This window comes from Camelina sativa, chromosome 12, assembly GCF_000633955.1.
Source record: "Camelina sativa cultivar DH55 chromosome 12, Cs, whole genome shotgun sequence".
NCBI classification, from domain to species: Eukaryota; Viridiplantae; Streptophyta; class Magnoliopsida; order Brassicales; family Brassicaceae; genus Camelina; species Camelina sativa.
This window is the reverse complement of record NC_025696.1, coordinates 6024458-6046324: the sequence shown is the minus strand read 5'-3', so window position 1 is coordinate 6046324 and position 21867 is coordinate 6024458. Positions and strand designations below refer to the sequence as shown.

At 33.0% G+C, this 21867-nt stretch overlaps 4 protein-coding genes across 5 annotated transcripts; 3 read left to right on the top strand and 1 right to left on the bottom strand.

Annotated features, from left to right (window-relative positions):
* Positions 425 to 5664, top strand: LOC104730414. Of its 2 annotated transcripts, none has more exons than XM_010449574.2 (6): positions 425 to 997; positions 1323 to 1503; positions 1870 to 2510; positions 3036 to 3344; positions 4189 to 4320; positions 5416 to 5664. In XM_010449574.2, the coding sequence occupies exons 1-6, from the start codon at positions 872 to 874 to the stop codon at positions 5515 to 5517; spliced, it is 1491 nt and encodes a 496-aa protein (XP_010447876.1). In that variant the 5' UTR covers positions 425 to 871; the 3' UTR covers positions 5518 to 5664. The 2 variants fall into 2 exon arrangements, with proteins under 2 accessions (XP_010447876.1, XP_010447877.1); XM_010449575.2 differs by having other exon boundaries at positions 426 to 997; positions 1326 to 1503.
* LOC104730413 (leucine-rich repeat extensin-like protein 6) lies at positions 9845 to 11539 on the top strand. The gene has a single exon (XM_010449573.2). It carries the CDS (start codon positions 10140 to 10142, stop codon positions 11361 to 11363), a length of 1224 nt encoding a protein of 407 aa, XP_010447875.1. The 5' UTR covers positions 9845 to 10139; the 3' UTR covers positions 11364 to 11539.
* LOC104730411 (rosmarinate synthase-like) lies at positions 11806 to 13317 on the top strand. The gene is made up of 2 exons (XM_010449571.1): positions 11806 to 12297; positions 12379 to 13317. Exons 1-2 carry the CDS (start codon positions 11824 to 11826, stop codon positions 13300 to 13302), a joined length of 1398 nt encoding a protein of 465 aa, XP_010447873.1. The 5' UTR covers positions 11806 to 11823; the 3' UTR covers positions 13303 to 13317.
* On the bottom strand, positions 13293 to 14612 carry LOC104730412 (acid phosphatase 1). Its single transcript, XM_010449572.2, has 3 exons — positions 14146 to 14612; positions 13735 to 13944; positions 13293 to 13663 (listed from the first exon to the last, which is right to left on the bottom strand). The coding sequence occupies exons 1-3, from the start codon at positions 14526 to 14528 to the stop codon at positions 13486 to 13488; spliced, it is 771 nt and encodes a 256-aa protein (XP_010447874.1). The 5' UTR covers positions 14529 to 14612; the 3' UTR covers positions 13293 to 13485.

Below are 21867 nucleotides of genomic sequence, written 5' to 3'. Positions count from 1 at the left end.
ACAAACTGAATATGTAAATTTGCAATGAATGAGCAGTAAAAAGAAAAGGATAACTAACTAGACTGTAACTTAAAAATTTTAAGCATATACATGTCCATATATATATATACATCGATAAATATTTTTTTGAATATAGAAAAGTGTAGAAGTTGTAGATAAATGTAAACAAACCGCTTCAGAGACTCATAGCGGCTTCTTAAACCAGCAAAGGCAAAATAAAAGGTGGGTCAGTGAATGGGTTTCAGAGCCACCTTTTCCTTTTTCTCTCGCTTACTTCTTCAGTTAAAGTTTGAGATAGACACATAATTTATTTATACACACATACATACATATTTAAATATTTAATACTATACTTTTAATAAAAAATCTATCGAATGTTTTCATTAATTTATAATCTTTCACATCCCAAACTCTCACACTTTCTCTCCTTCTCCTTCGTCGTTTATTATCTCTCTCTCTCGCTTTCTCTCTCTCTATCTCCTCTCTTTAATTCCTGATTTGCAGTACTGTCTGAGATCTTATTCCGCTCGACCAAGTTTGTTCCTTTTAGCATAATTTGGGGAGTTTTTTCCCCATAAAATTCTTACTTTGTCTTATCTTCTTGTGTCGGTTAGGTTTTCAAGAAAAACCCTCTTTTGTCTTGTCTTCTCAAAATCAGTAGCCTCTCTTCTCTATAATAATAGAGGGTTTATTTTCTAATCTTCTCTCTCTCTCTCTCTCTCTCTAGCCTCTCTCTTGTTTCTCTCCCTCTCTCTCTCTCTATACATATACTTCAACTCTTGGATATGATCGGAAGAGTTTTGTTATTATCTCTACACCTACACACATAGGAATAAGAGAAAATAATCAAAGAAGTAAATTAGAGATCGAGATGAACAAGAGTAACCCTGCTGGTTCGGTGACTGGTTCGGATATAATTGACGCAAAGATCGAAGAACATCAACTTTGTGGATCCAAGAAGTGTCCTAGCTGCGGTCACAAGCTCGAAGGCAAACCTGTAAGTAATATTCTTTTTTTTCTTCTTTTCTTTTCCCATTAACTTAAAAGAAAAAAAAATTTCTACCGTCTTTTTCTCAGTTTAGGTCACTTGCAAATGTTTTTTTTTTTATAAAGAAAATAGAAAAAAGAGGAAAAGAATCAATGAAGAACATCAAGAATGATGCTCTCTGTTTTATTCTATCGCTTACAGGAATTTGAAATCCAAAATTTAAAGCGTGTCTATATACGAGTCTTTATATGTATTGTTGTATATACTTATATTCTCTTGTTCTTTATCTTTATATTAATTTTTTTTTTGCTTTCTTTGTTTTTTACCTTTTTAGCAGGATTGGGTTGGTTTACCAGCAGGAGTGAAATTTGACCCAACGGATCAAGAACTGATTGAACATTTAGAAGCGAAAGTCTTAGCTAAAGACTTTAAATCTCACCCTCTCATTGACGAATTCATCCCAACCATTGAAGGCGAAGACGGCATTTGCTACACTCATCCTGAGAAACTTCCCGGTACATATATGCAATGCATATATATCACATTCAACATTTATCTTCGTTGTAATGACTATAGAAATATATATAACATTAAGTCACACCAACGTTTGTTTTTTTTTTTTAATATTCTGGTCACACATACACTATATACCTACCTTATTTTTCCAACCTATAAATCTATATATATATTCTTCATGCATTCTCTCTATAATCACACATGCATGTCTTTTCTTATAATTGTTTGATATGAGTATCAAAGAAGAATTGGGTCAAACCAATGCTCAACTCTTTTGTTCACTTGGGTCATACCAAAGTTTGAATCTTTTTATTTTGGGTAATACAAGAAACATATAAATTAACAATAATTTTTTTTCTTGGTAGGAGTGACTAGAGATGGTTTAAGCAGACACTTCTTTCATAGACCATCAAAGGCGTACACGACGGGAACAAGAAAGCGAAGAAAGATCCAAACGGAATGTGACAGTAATCTGCAAGGAAGTAGTAGCTCGGGTGAGACGAGGTGGCATAAGACCGGTAAGACAAGACCGGTTATGGTAAATGGTAAGCAAAAAGGTTGTAAGAAGATTTTGGTTTTGTATACCAATTTTGGTAAGAACCGAAAGCCGGAGAAAACCAATTGGGTAATGCATCAATACCATTTGGGGACACATGAGGAAGAGAAAGAGGGAGAGCTAGTTGTGTCTAAGATCTTTTATCAGACTCAGCCTAGACAATGCAACTGGTCGTCTTCGACATCTAGCTTGAACGCTATAGGCGGCGGAGGCGGTGAAGCGAGTAGCGGCGGAGAGTATCATATGAGGAGAGATAGTGGGACTACTAGTGGGGGGAGTTGTTCTTCTTCTAGAGAGATTATTAATGTTAATCCTCCGAATCGATCAGATGAAGTAGGCGGCATTGGTGGTGGCGTTATGGCCGTAGCGGCTGCGGCAGTTGCGGCTGGGCTTCCGAGTTATGCAATGGATCAACTCAGCTTTGTTCCCTTTATGAAGAGCTTTGATGAGGTATGCACCCTTTTTTTTAAAATTTAATTATGATTTCTCGTTCAGTGAAATAACTAATTTAATATACATACTCGACTGGGACTAAGACTTAAAAAAAATATATCCAATGTGATTTTTGATTTATTTTGAATTCAATTTAGTTTTGACTAATTATTTACGTGAATTAGTTATAAAAAATGATGCTTAGGGTTCTTATTTGCCTGTTTTGCAAGTAAAAAGTGCTCATTTTTTTGTATATATTTTTTTTTTTGACGAAAAAAAGGGAAACCCCAAAGAATTTTTATGAAAAAAAATAATTTACCCGACGTGATAATAATGAACGGTTGGTGCTAATAAACTTTTGACTAACAACAATATGGCCCAAAGTTTCACCCAACGTGATAACTCTAGAAAACAATGTCTAAACCGCAACGGTCCAAAAAAGATTATGGAATTTTCACCAAAACAAAAAAAAAAGATTATGGAATATATAATTAAATATATAAAAATTCTTTTAATTAGCAATTAAATTATATGATTTTTCAGGTGGCGAGGAGGGAAACTCCTCAGACCGGGCAAGCTACATGTGAGGGTGTTATGGCTGAACAACATCGTCATCGTCATCATCGTCACCAGGCATCAGCATCAACATCACATCATATGGCTAATGACCATCACCATCATCATCAACAACACCAACAACAACGGCACCATGCATTCAACATAAGCCAGCCTACACATCCAATATCAACCATTATATCTCCATCGACTTCGCTTCATCATGCCTCCATTAATATCCTTGACGATAATCCTTATCATGTTCATCGAATCCTGCTTCCCAATGAAAATTACCAGGTAAAATAGCTAATCTTCTTCTTTTCTTTTAACATTTTACTTCTACCAAAGAACTTATAAATGTTTACTATTAATAGTATTTAATTATCTAGGAGTAGGTACCAGTTTCATGTCATGAAACCAAGTTAGCTGAAAGATCACAATGATTCCTTTATATAACAATCAAAAGAAAATTACGTAGTATTAGTATTGATTAGGTGTGAGTCATGCAACTATCAAACTTATATAAGCTTACAAAACATAAACATTGTATATATGTTCGTCAAAAAAAAAACATAAACATAGTATAACTTATTTTAGGGTTGTGATTTTGTAAGGTAATTAATTATAGTTACTATTACCTAAATTATGTGGAGGTTTTTTTTTTTCTCTTCTTCCACACACAGGGACACATATATGTCGGTATCTAATTAAGTAGTAGAAATTGTATTTCTTGCACATGTTAGGTTTAGAAGATATTTGCATGCATGTGACTTAACAATGATGGGACTACATAAGCATGCAAATTGGGTTGTACCAGTATTGATTATGACAAATAAAGTATACATAAGATATTGGTGAAGAAAATAAAATTAAAAAATAGAGTTACAATGCTTAATAAATAATTATGCATGCTAATTTAATTTAGTCTATTAAGATGTGTCGAACTAACCACCCATTATCCAAAGCGAACAAAAGCTAAGTCACTTTTTAGTGTCAGCCAAACTAAGAACAAGTAGGAAACCAATGTGGTCTTTGGTGATGGAGAGACAAGATGAGTAATGTTTTAAGATAACTTTCTTAAGGAATTAAATAATAATATTTTTTCGTCTGAAATTACTTTTGTCTTTATTGACTGAACAAGACACAACAGCAACAACGTCAAGAAGGAGAAGAAGAACATAATGATGGGAAGATGGGAGGAAGGTCAGCTTCTGGATTGGAGGAACTCATAATGGGCTGCACTTCTTCTACCACTCATCATGATGTAAAAGATGTAAGTTATTAATCCCTTTCTTGACTCTTAATTTCATGGGGAAAACCTCTTTTTTACCATCATGAGTTTTAAGAAAATATATAAATGAAACATATAATCATTATCACCTAAATAAAATGTCATGCATTGAATAAGATGTTGCTTGGTACCACGTAGATTCAGAATTATCGTATGGGAGTCATCATATACAAGTGAGACAGACCAAAATCGATGATACAAGTAAAAGTTTTAAGATAATAATATTTTTATAAGGAGATTGTAACTAGTCGAAAATGACAAATGTATGTTATATTTGAATAAAAGTGAAGAATATTTTTAAGAAAAAACTTTTCCTTTTTAAATATATATATTTTTCAGTTTGCATGAGAATGATACTTAGGACTACACATATTCCTTCTGCGTTTATTCTTTACTTAATTGGAAAGAGTTAAAACACAGTTAAGTAAACAAAACCAGAAAAGATAAAGAAAGAGAGATGTGTTTGCTTTATACCTATAAATTACTCTTTTAAAAAACAATAGAAAATTCACCAGATTCTTTTCTTTTTCTTTTTTTAAATAATTTTAAAACTAAATTTAAAAGGCAATGATGGTGGATATCAACTTATGCTTATATGTAATATAATGTGTGTATATATGTAAATAGTATAAAGTCTTTTTTCATGCGTAGTACCTCGCGAGACAAGTTCGGTAAGAGACATTAATAGATTTCATTGTGTTTCGTGGGGGACAGCATGTCTGCGTTCCTTTCTTTTTTTAATCTGTCTAAAATTTGATGGAAGGTTCTTATTATTTTGTCTATAATTTTTTTTTAAATGTAAGTTTATACATATACGCCCCATTTGTGGAGTGCTAACAGGATTTTGGTGTGTAGATTAGGTTTTATTTTTCCCGGGTCTAATGTCGGTTCATGTTATTTCGGATCAGGAAAGACTATCACAGGCTAGTACTGTGTATGTGAAAGTCAGTCCGGTTTGGATTTGTTAAGTTAGTTTCTAACCAAACCGAATGTGATAGACTACTTAGGCCAGTTCTATATCCTCACACTTTTGTATATGTGTGTGTGTGTATTGAGAAGCGATTTGGATTGGTGCAGGGGTCATCATCATTGGGGAACCAACAAGAAGCAGAATGGTTGAAGTACTCCACGTTTTGGTCAGCCCCTGACTCTTCTGACAACCAAGATCATCATGGGTAATTGTGCCATTTTCCAGTTTGATGATCGTGTCGACCAACATCACAAAAAGATTCTACCATCAAACCTAGCTATATATCATGATGGTCATAATCATCATCATCATGATATCTCCATGGAAGGTGGTATATAGATCGATCTTGGACCAACNGCATGTCTGCGTTCCTTTCTTTTTTTAATCTGTCTAAAATTTGATGGAAGGTTCTTATTATTTTGTCTATAATTTTTTTTTAAATGTAAGTTTATACATATACGCCCCATTTGTGGAGTGCTAACAGGATTTTGGTGTGTAGATTAGGTTTTTTTTTTCCTGGGTCTAATGTCGGTTCATGTTATTTCGGATCAGGAAAGACTATCACAGGCCAGTACTGTGTATGTGAAAGTCAGTCCGGTTTGGATTTGAAAGTTAGTTTCTAACCACACCGAATGTGATAGACTACTTAGGCCAGTTCGATATCCTCACACTTTTGTATATGTGTGTGTGTATTGAGAAGCGATTTGGATTGGTGCAGGGGTCATCATCATTGGGGAACCAACAAGAAGCAGAATGGTTGAAGTACTCCACGTTTTGGTCAGCCCCTGACTCTTCTGACAACCAAGATCATCATGGGTAATTGTGCCATTTTCCATTCTGATGATCGTGTCGACCAACATCACAAAAAGATTCTACCATCAAACCTAGCTATATATCATGATGGTCATCATCATCATCATCATGATATCTCCATGGAAGGTGGTATATAGATCGATCTTGGACCAATCAAGTTATATATGCATGATTTTAAAATGGTGGAGGGTTTTTTAAGCAGCACCAAAAATCAAGCGTCTTTTGTGATATATTCAAGAGGATTTTGATATTAAAAGCAAAAAAAGGAAAAAAAAAAAGAAGAAACCAAAGTAAAAAAAAGCATGAGAGAAAAAGCTGTTATATTCCAAAGAGACTAAGAAGAAAAGAAGCAAGGTAAATTGCATGAAAGTCATCAACAGTACCATATAAAATTAGATATAAGTATGTTTATTTTTAAACTCATTTCTTTTGTTATTTTAATTTCTTTTTATGTCTTTTCTTTGTTTTGTTAAGTAGGATGAACTGTATAATTTATTGGTTTTTTTGTTTAATATATATGTTGGTAAATAATACTAGTAGTATTTGCTTTTTACTACTTTCCATATACTTTATGAATAGTTCTTTCTCCTTTTGGCAATCCGATGCACTGAAACCCAAGTGTCACTTGAAATTTGATGCTATTACATTTATATATCTACGAAAGGTCAGTTTGATTGTGTATGGAATCATCTAACCTTCGTCTCAAATTATATGTTTAAGAGTATTATGTCTGACCTTTTAACTCAATACTACCATACATTTGGGTGGGAATTTGGGATCTTTTCGAACTGTCATGATCTTAGTGGTCTAGTGGCATAAACCTTCAGATTTAATTTGATCTGTAGATTAGTGGTTAACTGGCTATATATACGCATAGTCGACTTTTATAGGATAATTTTAAGGTTTAATAATGTTAATAAATATAAATTATTGTAAAGTCCGTGGAATGATAATGTTAATAAATATATGTTGATGAAAACTAATTAAGTTCTGAAAAATGTTTGATTGTGTAAGTTTTGGTTGGTTTGAAATGGGAGTATAGGGAAATTGATTCCGGTTAGAAGATTTGAATTGTGGAATCATGGAATATATACCTAAAGAATATAAGAAGTAATGCCATATTACAAAAGCACTTGTCTATGTTTATGTTTGGTCTCTTTATTAGTCTTTAATTTTCTCCATATAACATTCCAACCTTTGATGCTTTGTTCTCTATAAATTTTCCATATTCCTCTCGTCTCTTCTAGCATATTATCAAATGACCCCTACAACGGCCTAATTCATCGTTTGATTTTTCTACGTGTTCTGTGTGCATGCTCAGAACTCAGAAGTTAAAATATCTTAATTAGTTCATTTTCGTTAACAAGGTTTTTCTTTTAACAAATTTATACTAGTCTACCGAAAAAATGTTATGCGATCAATTTTAAGATTTTTATCCCATTTACACTAGGAAATAATTTTAATGTAGAATTTTGACTACCAAGAGTATAAAGATAGCAAATTATCAATATCGATCCACGAGGTTAAGGTTTTAGTAGTTAATATTCTCCAGGTTTATTTGTGTTCATGGGACATTGGGAGAGGAAAAAGTATAATCAACATGGGGAGAGATGAGATGAGACTTGACCCTTTTTTTTGCCATGGTTGGATTTCGAAACTGGAATAAAGGCATAAACAGACAATAAATACCTTTATTTCTTTACTTCTTTTAAAATAATTTTAGTTTTTCCTTTCGACAAATGGATTCGATTTCCCATTTCATATTTTGAACTCATATTATATTCCTCGAAATCGTTTTTAACTTACAAATATTCAAAAATTGATATTATGTTTTTGTACTTTTATATTCATTTAGTATAACTATTTATTTAAGTACGCAGCATGGTCAGTCTTTACAGAGAGTTAACGTTAAAGACTCCAAGAATCAATTTTCTTCCTTTTGCTTATGCTTTGTTTGTTTTTATGTGGACTCCATGATTACTTGGCAGAGAGTTTTGGCAAATGATAAAAAGAAGAAATTTGTTTAAGTACATGAGTAATATTTATATATATATATATATATATATATATATTTTAAATGTAGTATTAACAAATGTCCAATTTACCTCTTAGGCTTCTTATGAATTGGGTTTAATGAGCCCATTACAGGCCTACTTTCATTTGAGTACGCTTCATGATTATTATTTTCCCAGTAGGTCTCTGTACTTAAGATCTTCAAACTGAATCTAAAAATGAAGTAATCGTATACGCAAAATTCATACTTGTAATATAAATATTTAGCTAATATATACAACAACAATTTATTTTGTTACTGGGTATGTTCTTACCTTAGAGACTGAAAAAAAATAAAAAATAAAAATTGAACTAATCAAAATTTTCACTTTGATTCAAGAAATATCCCAAAATCCGATTGATTTAAATTTTATATTAACTCGATAAAAGTTGTTTTCTACTAACAACAAAAACTTAACCGACTTAAAAACATGAAACGTACACCAAGCCATATATTTTTCCTTTTCTGCTGGCTTGAAGTCATTTTCTCTCTTTTGTTCGACGAAAAAAAATCTCCAATGGGGAAGTAGGTGCAATCCAAATTTGCATGCGGAATTTTGTCGGCTTTACTTTATTGCTTTTCATTCACATGAAAATCTCATTCACTCCCGTATTGGATACTAATAATATATTAGCAAATCCAACCAAACCTACCTACCACATATCACGGATATATATTTGTCTATAAAGACTGTAACGCTCCGATTACTAATGTTCGTAAGCCCTCATGCACGTCCACTTTCGGTATACAGATCTCAAAAAACGGAACGACTTATCGATTTTGTTTTACAAATGACCACAAATTATTTTTCCTATTTGGTTTTCATTCATATTGTATTGAAAAGTGAAAACTTAATTTTTAATAGATCAGTCATCTTTGTACTGTTCTACCCGAAAAAAAAAAATTGATCTGTAAAGTTCTTTTTATGTTCACCACTGAAAATATAAAAAGACTTCATGACGTAAATAGTCAAATCAACTTATAAATAAATAAAATAGTTGAGCGATGGTATATTCATAAAACAGTGGTAACATAACATCAAAATATAAAGAAATATTTCGTTGTTAATATCTTTGTGTTTGTTGTTTTTATAGTGAATGCTTGGAAATCTACAAATTTTTGTTGTTTAGCTTGATCAAGTAAAATACTATTTATTTATTTATTGTGGGAGTGTAAAGCTTTCCTCTCAATAATTACTGCATTGGAAAAACATTTGGATTGAATGCAGCTTAGATGAAATTGTTTAAATGAAGACACAAATGCATTTGTGCCACTCCATGTGATGCAGTTACTCACACTATCAAAACCTCTCTCTCTCTCCCACACAAGTCAACAACACCCATATTCACCACAGTCACAAGCTATGCCTTTGATTATTTATAGCCTCATCTAGATTCTGTTCGTTTTCTTTCTTTTTTTATTTTATTTATTGTTAGATTCTTGATTACATCTTCTGTCTAAAAGATTGGCAATTAATTAGAACTTGTATAGTAGGTAGAGTTTAAACCAGTATTAATCAAACTAGTGCATACATTCAAATGACAGATGTAAGAGTTTTCTTGTGATTCGAAAACATGTGATCCATTATTTACACTAAAATGCATTAAAAGTTATAAAAATGGAACAAAAGGCAAAAGAAGATGAACCCGTGATATGATTCATGCAATCATAAGTTGAACACAAACAGTAAACTTAACAAAACAAAGGCAAATGTGACATAACTACACAAGGAACAAAATCAGACCTCTTTTTGATAATCTTGTCCCCCCTTCCTCTTATCATCAATGCTTCTTCAACCACATTCACTCTGTTTTTCATAATCTGTCTCTCTCTCTCTTTCTCACTCACACACACATACACACAATGACACAATCCTCATTAATCCACTGAAACAATCACTATTCATTCTCTTTCCTTAAGTGTCAACTCTTACAAAAAGCTATTTTGAAGAAAGAAGAAAAAAAAATGTCTAAGAAGAAGAAAGACAACAACTTAAAGCTTCTCTGTTTCGTCCTCTTTTTGGGTGGTTTGATTCAGACAGATGCTTCTTTTGGAGTAGGAGGCGGTGTTGGAGTCGGAATCGGTGGCGGCGGTGGCGTTTGGATTGGCGGCGGATACAACAACGGTGGTAACCGTAATGCAGGTCCAGGATCAGTTCAAAACAGTGTAGCTTACAATGCACTCCAAGCTTGGAAGTCAGCGATTACAGAGGATCCATCAGGTGTTCTTAAAACATGGGTTGGATCAGATGTTTGTTCTTACAAAGGTGTGTTCTGTTCTGGTCAAACAATAACCTCCATAGATCTTAACCATGCAAACCTCAAAGGCACACTTGTCAGAGACCTCGCTTTACTCTCAGACCTCAACATCCTCCATCTCAACAGTAACAGATTCTCAGACCAAATCCCAGATTCTTTCAAGAACTTAGTTTCACTTCAAGAACTTGACCTAAGCAACAACTTACTCTCAGGTCCTTTCCCTTTAGTCACACTCTACATCCCAAACCTGGAATACCTCGATCTCCGGTTCAATAGTTTCTCCGGTTTAATCCCTGAAGAGCTTTTCAACAAACGGTTAGACGCGATTCTCCTCAACAACAACCAATTCGCCGGAGAAATCCCAAGAAACCTCGGGAACTCTCCGGCTTCGGTGATTAATCTCGCGAACAACAGATTCTCCGGCGAAATCCCGACTAGTTTTGGCCTCACGGGTTCGAGGGTGAAGGAAGTTTTGCTTTTGAATAACCAGTTAACCGGTTGTATACCGGAATCAGTTGGTATGTTCTCTGAGATCCAAGTCTTTGACGTAAGCTACAATTCATTGATGGGTCATGTCCCAGAGACCATCTCTTGCTTGTCGGCGATTGAAATTTTGAATCTTGCCCACAATAAATTCACCGGCGAGGTTCCTGATTTGGTCTGTTCGTTGAGGAGTTTGATTAACCTCACTGTTTCTTTCAACTTCTTCTCTGGGTTTAGCTCTGAGTGTTATTCCAGGATTAGTTTCGGGTTTGATTTCGTCGGTAATTGTATCCCCGGGAGGAACTCACAGCGGCCTCAGCCGGATTGTTCTGGTTATTCCGGCGGTGCTATGAGCTGTTTTAGGATTCCGACGCAGCCTTTAGCTTGTGCTGCAATAAGTGTTGGATTGAAAGAGGGTAACGATCAGTACACTTCATCTCTTCCATAATAGTTTAGATTTTGATCCTAGAAGCTTTGTTTATGCGTAAAGATGTATCCTTTTTGTGACTTGATTAGTTAATTAGTAACCTGTTCAATGTTAAAGCTAAGCCATCTTTTGTGTAATCGAATTGTGCTAATGTCTTCTTTTTTTGTAAAATCTAACATAAGAATAAGATGCCACTATATGTAAGTTGTTTACTCAATACGATCAGCCAGGGCACAAATTTTATTTTAAGGGTAGTGAGGAATCCGACCGTAACAGAAACATGTTTTAAGGGACCATGAAAATTTGACATTCCCTTAGGAGAGGGTTGTTTAGTACATGGGAAAAGAATGTGTTGAGAAACATGAAATTATATGTGAATACTAAATACATACCAACAAACGCACATGTTATATATATATGGTATATACGAAAATGTACAAGCACATCAAACTGGATTCGTAACCAAAGAACAAAACACAAAATGTTTGCCAAAGAGAAGACAATAATGGTGGAGGACCATGTGAGATTCATATGCAAAAGAACCGTGGTGAGCACTAGATCGATCGAACCAGGGAGATTATACCAGTTTTCAGTTTTGGACCATGTCATGGAACCAAATCATATTCGTCTAGTGTACTATTACCGGTCTTCCAAGACTAGAGAACCGGGAGAAATCACAAAAAAATTAAGGGAGTCATTGGCATACACACTCAATTGTTATCCGATTGTAACGGGGAGATTGGTTAAGGAGACTGATGGTACGGAAGAGAAGGAGGATGTAAACCTGCGGTGGAAGGTGAAGAGCAACGACGCTGGCGTGAGGATGGTGGAGGCGAGAGCAGCCGGGTCAGTTGAGGAATGGCTTAGGAGTGTAAATAGAGAGGAAGAACTCAAGCTTGTTCATTGGGAAGACATGTACCAACTTCATTATTATTGGTCTACCTTTAATGTTCAGGTATGTATAATCCAGTTTTGTTCTGGTTTGGTTTAGTTAGGTCAGATTTTGTCTTATGAATTGGTTTCTTTTTATTTACAGGTGACCGAGTTTGAACGTGGTGGGTTAGCTATTGGGTTAAGTTGTAGCCATCTCTTAGCTGATTCAGTGTGTGCAATGATGTTTATTCGAGCTTGGGCAGATTTAACTCTGTCTCGTTCCATGATGGCTCCACCACTCTTCCACCCGTTGCCGCCTCGCCGGTTTGCTAACGAGAGACTGGTCTCTAACAACCAACTGATCAGCCAGTACATCAAATCTTGTTCTCTAATGGTTTCACCGTCAAACGTGTCCGAGGACCATATGGTCACCGTTACTCTTCTATTCCCGGACCCGTTGGTTAGAGCTGGAGAGAATGAGTCAGAGATTTCGACATTTGAGATTTTGGCTGGACTCTTTTGGATATGCGTGAGTCGAGCGAAAGGGAAGAGAAACGAGCTCATGAACATGTCCTTGTGTTTAGACGTTAGAAACTTACTGCGTTTAGACCAAAGTTATTTTGGTAATTGCATGATTTATCACAGGGTTCCCTATTCCAAACCGGTTAAAACCAAAGACAAAATGTTATTATTTCACGCTGTTGAAGAGATTCAGAACATAACTAAGAGACTAGACTACGACACGGTCATGGACTTGATCGAATGGCTGAGTAGCAATAATACTGGTTCAATATGTAATGGTTCGGATCTCGTGTGTACCAATATAGAGAACATGTCTCATCCGCGTCCAGTTATGTTCGAGGAAGATTTGGTTCTTAGCCACGTGTCTTGCTATGTTAAAGGACCTGTAGCTGGAGGTGGACAAGTCATAGTGCTTCCCTCACCGTCAGGTAAGGGACCAAAGAGCCGAGTGGTTATGGTCAGTCTTCCTGAAAGAGAGATGGTTAAGGTTGTAGAGGATGAGCTTCTTCTAAGCTTTTCTCCGGTTGTACTTATGAAAAATACAAAACAAATATATAATCAATAAACTAACACTACACAAGTCTCTTACATTATTTTGGTACAATGGAGAGTTCTTTGAAATAATCATATAAGTTACAAAAGATATATAAGTTCTTACTCGTTACATGTCTAAAAATTGGCTGATTGATTATTCTTTCAAAACCCCAAATCACGTTTTGAAAAACAAACATAAGTCAGAACCGGGTGATCAAGCAATGTAGTACATAGGGTTTGGGACTTTGAAAGAACGATCAGCAACAGCAAAACCTTGCAAATCACTCCATTGATCACCAGTATTGCCTCGGACTTTGAAACCTTCCTCAACCAGTTTCGATCGCTGCTCTGATTTGTAATTTGTAGCAGATGTTCCTTGATCTTTTGGACCTCTGCAATCACAATCTTTTAGATTAGTTACATATACACCAATTTGGTATGGAATGTTTTGGTATAGCTTTACCTCAAGAGGAGACGTTCCCAACCGGAATAACCGGCGTCGCGGAGATTTGACTCAGTGAAACTCCTTTGATCCTCGTCTCGTCCGGTTAGCAAAATGATAGTGAAACCAAGTTTCTTGAGAGCATTATATAGTCTCAAACTCGCATCAAAAGCTGGAGCTGTTCCTTGTACCACCCACTCATTAAAACTATTCACGTCGAATGGTTCAGACCTAAACCAACCACACACAAAAAAAAAGAACAATCTAACCGATCGGTACACCAAAATTAATCGCTACAATTACAATATAACCGTCAAATTCAGGTTTAGTAATAGGTCAACGATCCAAAAGTTAACAATCATCAAGACCGTTGATCTTAAAATCACATTATAGGTAAAGCAAATCGAACGGCTAATAATAGAGAGAACATACCCGTAACTATGAGCCTTGTAGTAGTCGATATTGGTGAGGAGCGTCTCGTCGATATCGAAGATCCACACGTCCTTGCCGTCGCCGGAGATTTCAACCGTCTTCGCGAAAGCGATGGCGTAATCGGCGATGACATTGTAATCGGATAAGAACTGTTCTCCGTTGAGATAATCAGCGACGGAATCAACGCAGACGGACGGGATCACATCCCAAGTTCCGGCGTTGTTGGTCTCGGCGGCTAATCTCCAACTGTCGCAGTAGCGAGATCCGTCGTCGCTTCCCGGGAGTTTGATGAAAGTGGTGCGAGTAGAGATGGAAGGATCGATTAAGAAGACGAAGAATAAGAAGAAGAAGAACCAAATCGAAAGGCTAAGAGGAGACGCCATTGGAGAGATTTAGAAAGAGAAAGTGACTTCTCCCAAATTAATATTTAGTTATCGTTTGTTTATCTGTTTCTGTTCGCCGGAAAATTTTCTGTTTTGTAACTGCTGTCAGATTGTAATTTCAGGCCTAAGCCCATTGGGTCGGCCCATTAATAAAAATCGTTTTATTAAAAAAAAAATAGTTATCGTTATATAACTCTTACTAAACCAAAGTTTTTAATTAGTTAAATTATTAATAAGCTTAATAACGATCATAAGTCATCTTCGAAATATTTATTTTATCGACGTAAAAATATGAAAGCAGAAATAAAAATTAAGAAAATAATTAAAGTGAATAGATTTTTTTGCTTCTTTTTCATAATTGCGTAACGTAAAATAATCTAAGCATACTAAATTAAGAAGATATCATGAATAGAACTTTTTAAGGAAATGTATAATAGGGTTTTGTACTAAATCGATTTTTCAATTTTTTCTTCTCCTTCACATTAGTTGTCAAGGAAAAAAAAAAGATTCTCCTTCACGTTAATTTTAGTAGATATGTTCCCAAGAAGAGATTCTTTTTTTTTTTTTTGGTTATCTACGTTTTTATTTTTTGGGGTTAAATGTACGTTTCTCTTGTCGCCTATAATCTATATAAACAAACATATTAAGTCTATCCTCCCACTTTCAATATCAAAAAGTTTCTCCAAAAAAAAAAAAAAACTAATAGATCAACAGATCCTCTATTTTTTTTTTTCTGCAAGTCATGTCCAAACTTTTGTATTCGTATTTGTTCATCTCCATGTTTGTTCTCTCAGGTAATTTAACCTTTAGATTTCATTAAACATGTTATACTCCCTCCGTTTCAAAATATAGAATGTTTTAAGCAAAGCACGCAGATTAAAAAGTCTTTACTTTTAAAAGTTCAACCAATCAGAAACAATACTGTATAATATAAAATACTAAACTAATCTAAAAGTTGCATTGAAATCTGAAAACATCCTATATTATGAAACAACAAACTTCTCCAAAACATCTTATATTTTGAAACGGAGAGAGTAAAACTCTTTTTTTTTTTCTTTTGCAATCGGTGCATCTGATTGTTTTATATATAATTTATTTAGTTCATTAAAAAAACCATTGCGACTGTGATCGATATATATGGTTAATTCGTTTACAACTAATATTATTGTACCATCACATAATTTTTGAAATTTTAGGTTTAGATACTTTTGAACTAATTATTATCAAATAGAATATGCTCGTACGTTTATTTAATATACTAAAATTATTTTTGTAAGCTTATTTAAAAATAAGTTCTTTGTTTTTTCAGCTTTGGCAACTTCAGAGGGAGAGGGACCAAAAAGGTGTAGTACGATCATAAATCTTAGCAAGCCATGCAATTTTCAAGAATGCAAAACATTTTGTGGTACGAAGTTCGCCGGGGATGGCCTTTGCCCCGAAAATAACAAAAATAGTTGTGCTTGTGAATACGATTGCTAAGCTGAGAAATATCTGATATCTCGTATGTTGTTCGATAGAATATGCGAGACTTTTAATGTTATAATATCTTAGTTATTTGGAGAATGAATAAAAAATCTTATACAAATATATATTTTTTGAGTTTTATTAAAAGTATTATTTTGATACATTTCACACAAACATGTTTTGGATATAACTAAAATTTAATTCATTATAGAATTTTGAACTAATGATTTTTACATTATTTATGTCAATTCAAACTCGTTTCATCATATAAATTTAAATATTCATAATATTTAAAAATTTTAAAAGGTGTAAAAAGATAGTATGTATATCTAAAATAATTAAACGGTTAAATTAAAAACTGAATTAAACCTATAATTATTTTTAAAATTGGATGTTTGTCAAATTAAACTTCTTACTCACTATAAGATTTGGATTCGGTTTGATCTTGTTTCTAATATAACTCGAAACCATTATCTAAAACATACATAAGTCCCAACTGGATGATCAAGGAATGTAGTACATGGGATTTGGGAATTTGAAAGAACGATCAACCACGGCAAAATCTAGAAGATCGCTTCATTGATCACCGTTATTGCCTTGGATTTTGAATCCTTCCTCAATTAGTTCCAAATGCTGTTCTGATTTGTAATTTGAGGCTGATGTCCCTTGATTTTTTGGACCTCCGCGATTATATGTTTAGATCAGATATATATATATATATATATATATATACCAATTTGATAATTGAATGTTTTGGAACAATGGAAGAGTTTTTTTTTTTTTATATAACCATGCGTCGCAGAGATTTGTCTCGGTGAAACTCCTTTGATCCTCAACCAATCCGTTTATAGATGAATCTACGCATACAATCTATGATAGGCTGATTATATATGTAATTTTGAATAACGAAAACGTATTAGGAACGTAAGGATATATTCTTACTATGTCGGGTATTCAAATTAAAAACGTTTAAAAAATATGTGTAGGGTTGTATTGCATATTATCATTGACTTAGTATGATTGATTTACATTTTTTAAAGATGGAGGGTAGAGTTGCAAAAATTAACGACTTTAAAGATTTATTTGCACAAAACCTTTTGTAAACTTATTAATTTTTGTTTGTTTTTGTTTTTAGCTTGTTTGGTTTTGGCAATTTCACAGGGAGAGGGACCAAAATTGTGTGGTCGCGCCATAAAACTTAGCAGGCCATGCAATTTTCAAAAATGCCAACAACTTTGTTCTAAAAGGTTCGATGGGGATGGCCATTGTGAAGGAAAATACACCGATATTTGTGCTTGTGTTTACCTTTGCTAAGCTGAGATTTATCTTATATGTTATTAAACTGAATTAATTATGAGAAAACCTTTTAGTTCTATGGGTATTGTCGAATTAGAATTTTCTTCAGATACTTTTAATTTTATGCATTTTTTTACAATGAAATAATAAAGTTACCTTCCAAAAGTTGAACTAATTTTTAAAATTTTTTTTTAATATAAATTTGCATTGTAAATATAAAAAGACAAGTAATATGATACAAAATTTCAACTCTAAACGGAAAAAAAAATCAGGAAGAGTATTTTCCTGGATGACGCTTCGATACCCACCGTCGCCTCTGTTATCTTTCTCTCTTTGCGTCTCTGTCTGTGATGAAAAAATTGGAAAACCACATACAATTTATAGATTGATGTGGTCATATAATTCTATTATCAATCAAAAACGAAACGATTCGTTATCAAAGTATGTGAACAGATTCACAACATCGATGATGCAGCTATGTGATGATTCTGCCTATTATTGTTGTTGAAGAATGCATTACATGGAGATGAGAAACTTCAAAGATTAAACCATCTCAAACATTAAAACGAAAAATTTGCAGAATTAATTCGTTTAATTTTTCTCTTTCGGTTCACCCGTTACTAGTTTGCTTAGGGTTTAATTTTCATCAATAGAGTTGAGGAAATTAATCAGACATGGCGCAAGCAGAGGAATAGAGGAATTACTGAAAATATATGTGTTTTGATTGATGGGCCGAGGAATAGAGCAAGTGAGAATGAGAGTAAAAAAAATAGAGGCAAAGAAAAGTGAATTCTATAAATTTTACTCAGTTTTTTCTTCTTTTTTTAGCTTAACGTTTTCAATCTGACTTGTAAAAGAATGGAGTAACCTAGCTAGAGTAATTATAAAGCTTTCTAAAATATTATGCTTATTTGTGTGTTGTTATTAGCTTTTTTGACTTTGCCAAATGTAGAGGTGCGCCTGCGAGTAGAGATGGAAGGATCGATTAAGAAGAAGAAAGGCTAAGGGGAGAAGACATCATTGGAGAGATTTAGAAAGAGAAAGACTTCTCCCAATAATTATTTTGGTTATCGTTATGTAACAAGTAAAAGTTTATAATTAGTAAAATGAAAGGCTAAGGGGAGAAGACATCATTGGAGAGATTTAGAAAGAGAAAGACTTCTCCCAATAATTATTTTGGTTATCGTTATGTAACAAGTAAAAGTGTATAATTAGTAAAATTATACTTTATTAGTAGTATTAAAAAGCTTAATAACGATCATAAGTCATCTTTTTCTCTGTAATCTAATAATCATAGTTTAGTTGTCAGAGGATACAAGTTTACTGAACTATACAAGAGGGAAACATTTTTTTTTTTTTTTTGAAATAGTATTACCTTAAGAAATATGAAAGCAAAAATAAAAAGTACGAAAATAAACTGATTAGATTTTTGCTTCTCTTTCATAATTGCGTAACGTAAAATATCTTTTATTATTTTATTTTTTTTGGGCAAAGCGTAACGTAAAATATCTCTATGCATACTAAATTAAGAAGATATGATAAATTAAGAAGATATGCATACTAAATTGGGTTTAATGTTATGTACGTTTCTCTTGTCACTTGTAAATCTATATATAAACATATTTTAAGTCTATCCTCCCACTTCAAATATCAAAAAAAATTTCCAAATAAAAAGAAATTAATAGTTCAATAGTATCCTCTAGTTTTTTCTGCAAGTCATGTCTAAACTTTTGTATTCGTATTTGTTCATCTCCATGTTTGTTCTCTCAGGTAAACCTTAAGATTTCATTAAACATGTTATAAAACTCCCTTTTTTTTTTTTGCAATCGTGCATCTGATTGTTAAATCAGAGTCAGTTTCTTCAGTCTTTTTAAAAACATATAATTAATTTAATTCTTAAAAAAAACTATTGAGATTGTGACTTGACACGATAGATCGATGGTGTTAATTCGTTTGCAACTAATAATATTGTACCATCACATATTTTTGAAATTCTATGTTTCCATACTTTTGAACTAATCATTATCAAATAGAATATATANGACTTCTCCCAATAATTATTTTGGTTATCGTTATGTAACAAGTAAAAGTGTATAATTAGTAAAATTATACTTTATTAGTAGTATTAAAAAGCTTAATAACGATCATAAGTCATCTTTTTCTCTGTAATCTAATAATCATAGTTTAGTTGTCAGAGGATACAAGTTTACTGAACTATACAAGAGGGAAACATTTTTTTTTTTTTTTTGAAATAGTATTACCTTAAGAAATATGAAAGCAAAAATAAAAAGTACGAAAATAAACTGATTAGATTTTTGCTTCTCTTTCATAATTGCGTAACGTAAAATATCTTTTATTATTTTATTTTTTTTGGGCAAAGCGTAACGTAAAATATCTCTATGCATACTAAATTAAGAAGATATGATAAATTAAGAAGATATGCATACTAAATTGGGTTTAATGTTATGTACGTTTCTCTTGTCACTTGTAAATCTATATATAAACATATTTTAAGTCTATCCTCCCACTTCAAATATCAAAAAAAATTTCCAAATAAAAAGAAATTAATAGTTCAATAGTATCCTCTAGTTTTTTCTGCAAGTCATGTCTAAACTTTTGTATTCGTATTTGTTCATCTCCATGTTTGTTCTCTCAGGTAAACCTTAAGATTTCATTAAACATGTTATAAAACTCCCTTTTTTTTTTTTGCAATCGTGCATCTGATTGTTAAATCAGAGTCAGTTTCTTCAGTCTTTTTAAAAACATATAATTAATTTAATTCTTAAAAAAAACTATTGAGATTGTGACTTGACACGATAGATCGATGGTGTTAATTCGTTTGCAACTAATAATATTGTACCATCACATATTTTTGAAATTCTATGTTTCCATACTTTTGAACTAATCATTATCAAATAGAATATATATGCTCGTACGTTTATTTAATATACTGAAATTATTTTTGTAAGCTTATTTAAAATAAGTTCTTTGTTTTTTAGCTTTGGCAACTTCAGAGGGAGACGGACCAAAAAGGTGTAGTGAGATCATACAACTTAGCAAGCCATGCAGTTTTCAAGAATGCAAAACACTTTGTGGTACGAAGTTTGACGGGGATGGCCTTTGCCCCGAAAAGAACAAAGATATTTGCGCTTGTGTTTACGATTGCTAAGCTGAGATCTCGTATGTTTACGATTGCTAGGCCTATGTTTTTTGTTATAATTTTTTTTTTTTATAAACTAGACCTGTACCTTTTTTTATTATTTGGAGATGAATAAATTAAAAGATGCTTTTGAGAATATATATTCTAGTATCTTTCGAGTGATTTTTTTGGTGTTTAGTATCTTTCGAGTGATTGAACCTTAATAAGCACAAAAATTAATTAATTAATAATATAGCCGTTCCCTTTTCTATCCTACAAACCGGTGTTAACAGTATCCTCTCATTTTTCGCGAGACATGGCCAAATTATTGTGTTCGTATTTGCTCGTCAGTTATCTCCATGTTTGTCCTCGCACGTATAAACTCATACATTAATTAATTCTTGAAATCGATGCTTCCAGATATAAGCAGAGCCTGATTATTAATTTATTTTCCAGTCTTTTTGGAGAAGTTACTGAAAACATATGTGATTTGATTGGTGGGCCGGGGAACAGAGGAAGTGAGAATGAGAGTAAACATATAATAGAGGGAAAAAAGTGAATTTTAGAAAATTTTACACTTTTTTTTTCTTCTTCTTTTGTTAGCTTAACGTTTTCGATCTGACTTGCAAAAGAATGAAGTAATTAACCTACCTAGAGTAATTATACTTTCAGCTCAATTTTTTTTTAAAGGGTAATATTATCAGTCACACTCATAAAGCTTTCTAAAATATTATGCTCTTTTGTGTGTTGTTATTAGCTTTTGTTGGCTTTGCCAAATGTAGAGGGAATGGATATCAAAAGATGTGTTGCATGTGGAGGTGGAACTTACCAAGCCATTCACTTATCAAGAATGCCAACCACTTTGTTTTATGAGTACAAAGGGAATGGCGTTTATCCCTTAACAAAAATCAATATTTGCCCTTGTGTTTTCTATTTGCTAATTGCTGAGATATTATATCATATGTTGTTAAACTAGACCTATAAATTCTAAATGTTATAGGTAGTAGTACCTTAAGTTACTTGAGGATGAATAAAAATATACATATTCTAGTATCTCACTGCCAAATTTTACTTCCAATACAAAAAAAAAAAAAAAACTCCTTAAGGAAAGGAAAGTAAATGATTTGTTGCTTCTTTTACATATTTCGTAACGTAAAATCTTATAAGATATGCTGATTATATATTTATTTTTGATAAAAAAAAAAAGTCTTAGGAACATAAATTTGATTCTCTCCACATTAAATTAAATACTTTGAATATCTCGTGTTTAAACTAATAATTTTATTCTCTCCACATTTAAATGATTTATTTACTTTTTTCACGTTTTGGTCAAAGAGTCTTCCTGAAAAGAGTTTCTATCTATTTTTCTCTTGTCACATAAAAACGTTCTTTCTCTATCCGATGTTCAAATATCAAAAAGTTTCTCCAAAAAAAAAAAAA

Bases quoted from the DNA above. Each gene is read 5' to 3' on its own strand.
- LOC104730414 (XM_010449574.2), top strand. From the start codon at position 872: ATGAACAAGAGTAACCCTGCTGGTTCGGTGACTGGTTCGGATATAATT. The intron at 3,345-4,188 runs GTAAAATAGCTA...TGACTGAACAAG, and splicing joins TTCCCAATGAAAATTACCAG to ACACAACAGCAACAACGTCA. The intron at 4,321-5,415 runs GTAAGTTATTAA...GGATTGGTGCAG, and splicing joins CTCATCATGATGTAAAAGAT to GGGTCATCATCATTGGGGAA.
- LOC104730413 (XM_010449573.2), top strand. From the start codon at position 10,140: ATGTCTAAGAAGAAGAAAGACAACAACTTAAAGCTTCTCTGTTTCGTC.
- LOC104730412 (XM_010449572.2), bottom strand. From the start codon at position 14,528: ATGGCGTCTCCTCTTAGCCTTTCGATTTGGTTCTTCTTCTTCTTATTC. The intron at 13,945-14,145 runs GTATGTTCTCTC...TGGTTGGTTTAG, and splicing joins TACAAGGCTCATAGTTACGG to GTCTGAACCATTCGACGTGA. The intron at 13,664-13,734 runs GTAAAGCTATAC...TTGTGATTGCAG, and splicing joins TGGGAACGTCTCCTCTTGAG to AGGTCCAAAAGATCAAGGAA.
- LOC104730411 (XM_010449571.1), top strand. From the start codon at position 11,824: ATGTTTGCCAAAGAGAAGACAATAATGGTGGAGGACCATGTGAGATTC. The intron at 12,298-12,378 runs GTATGTATAATC...TTTTATTTACAG, and splicing joins GGTCTACCTTTAATGTTCAG to GTGACCGAGTTTGAACGTGG.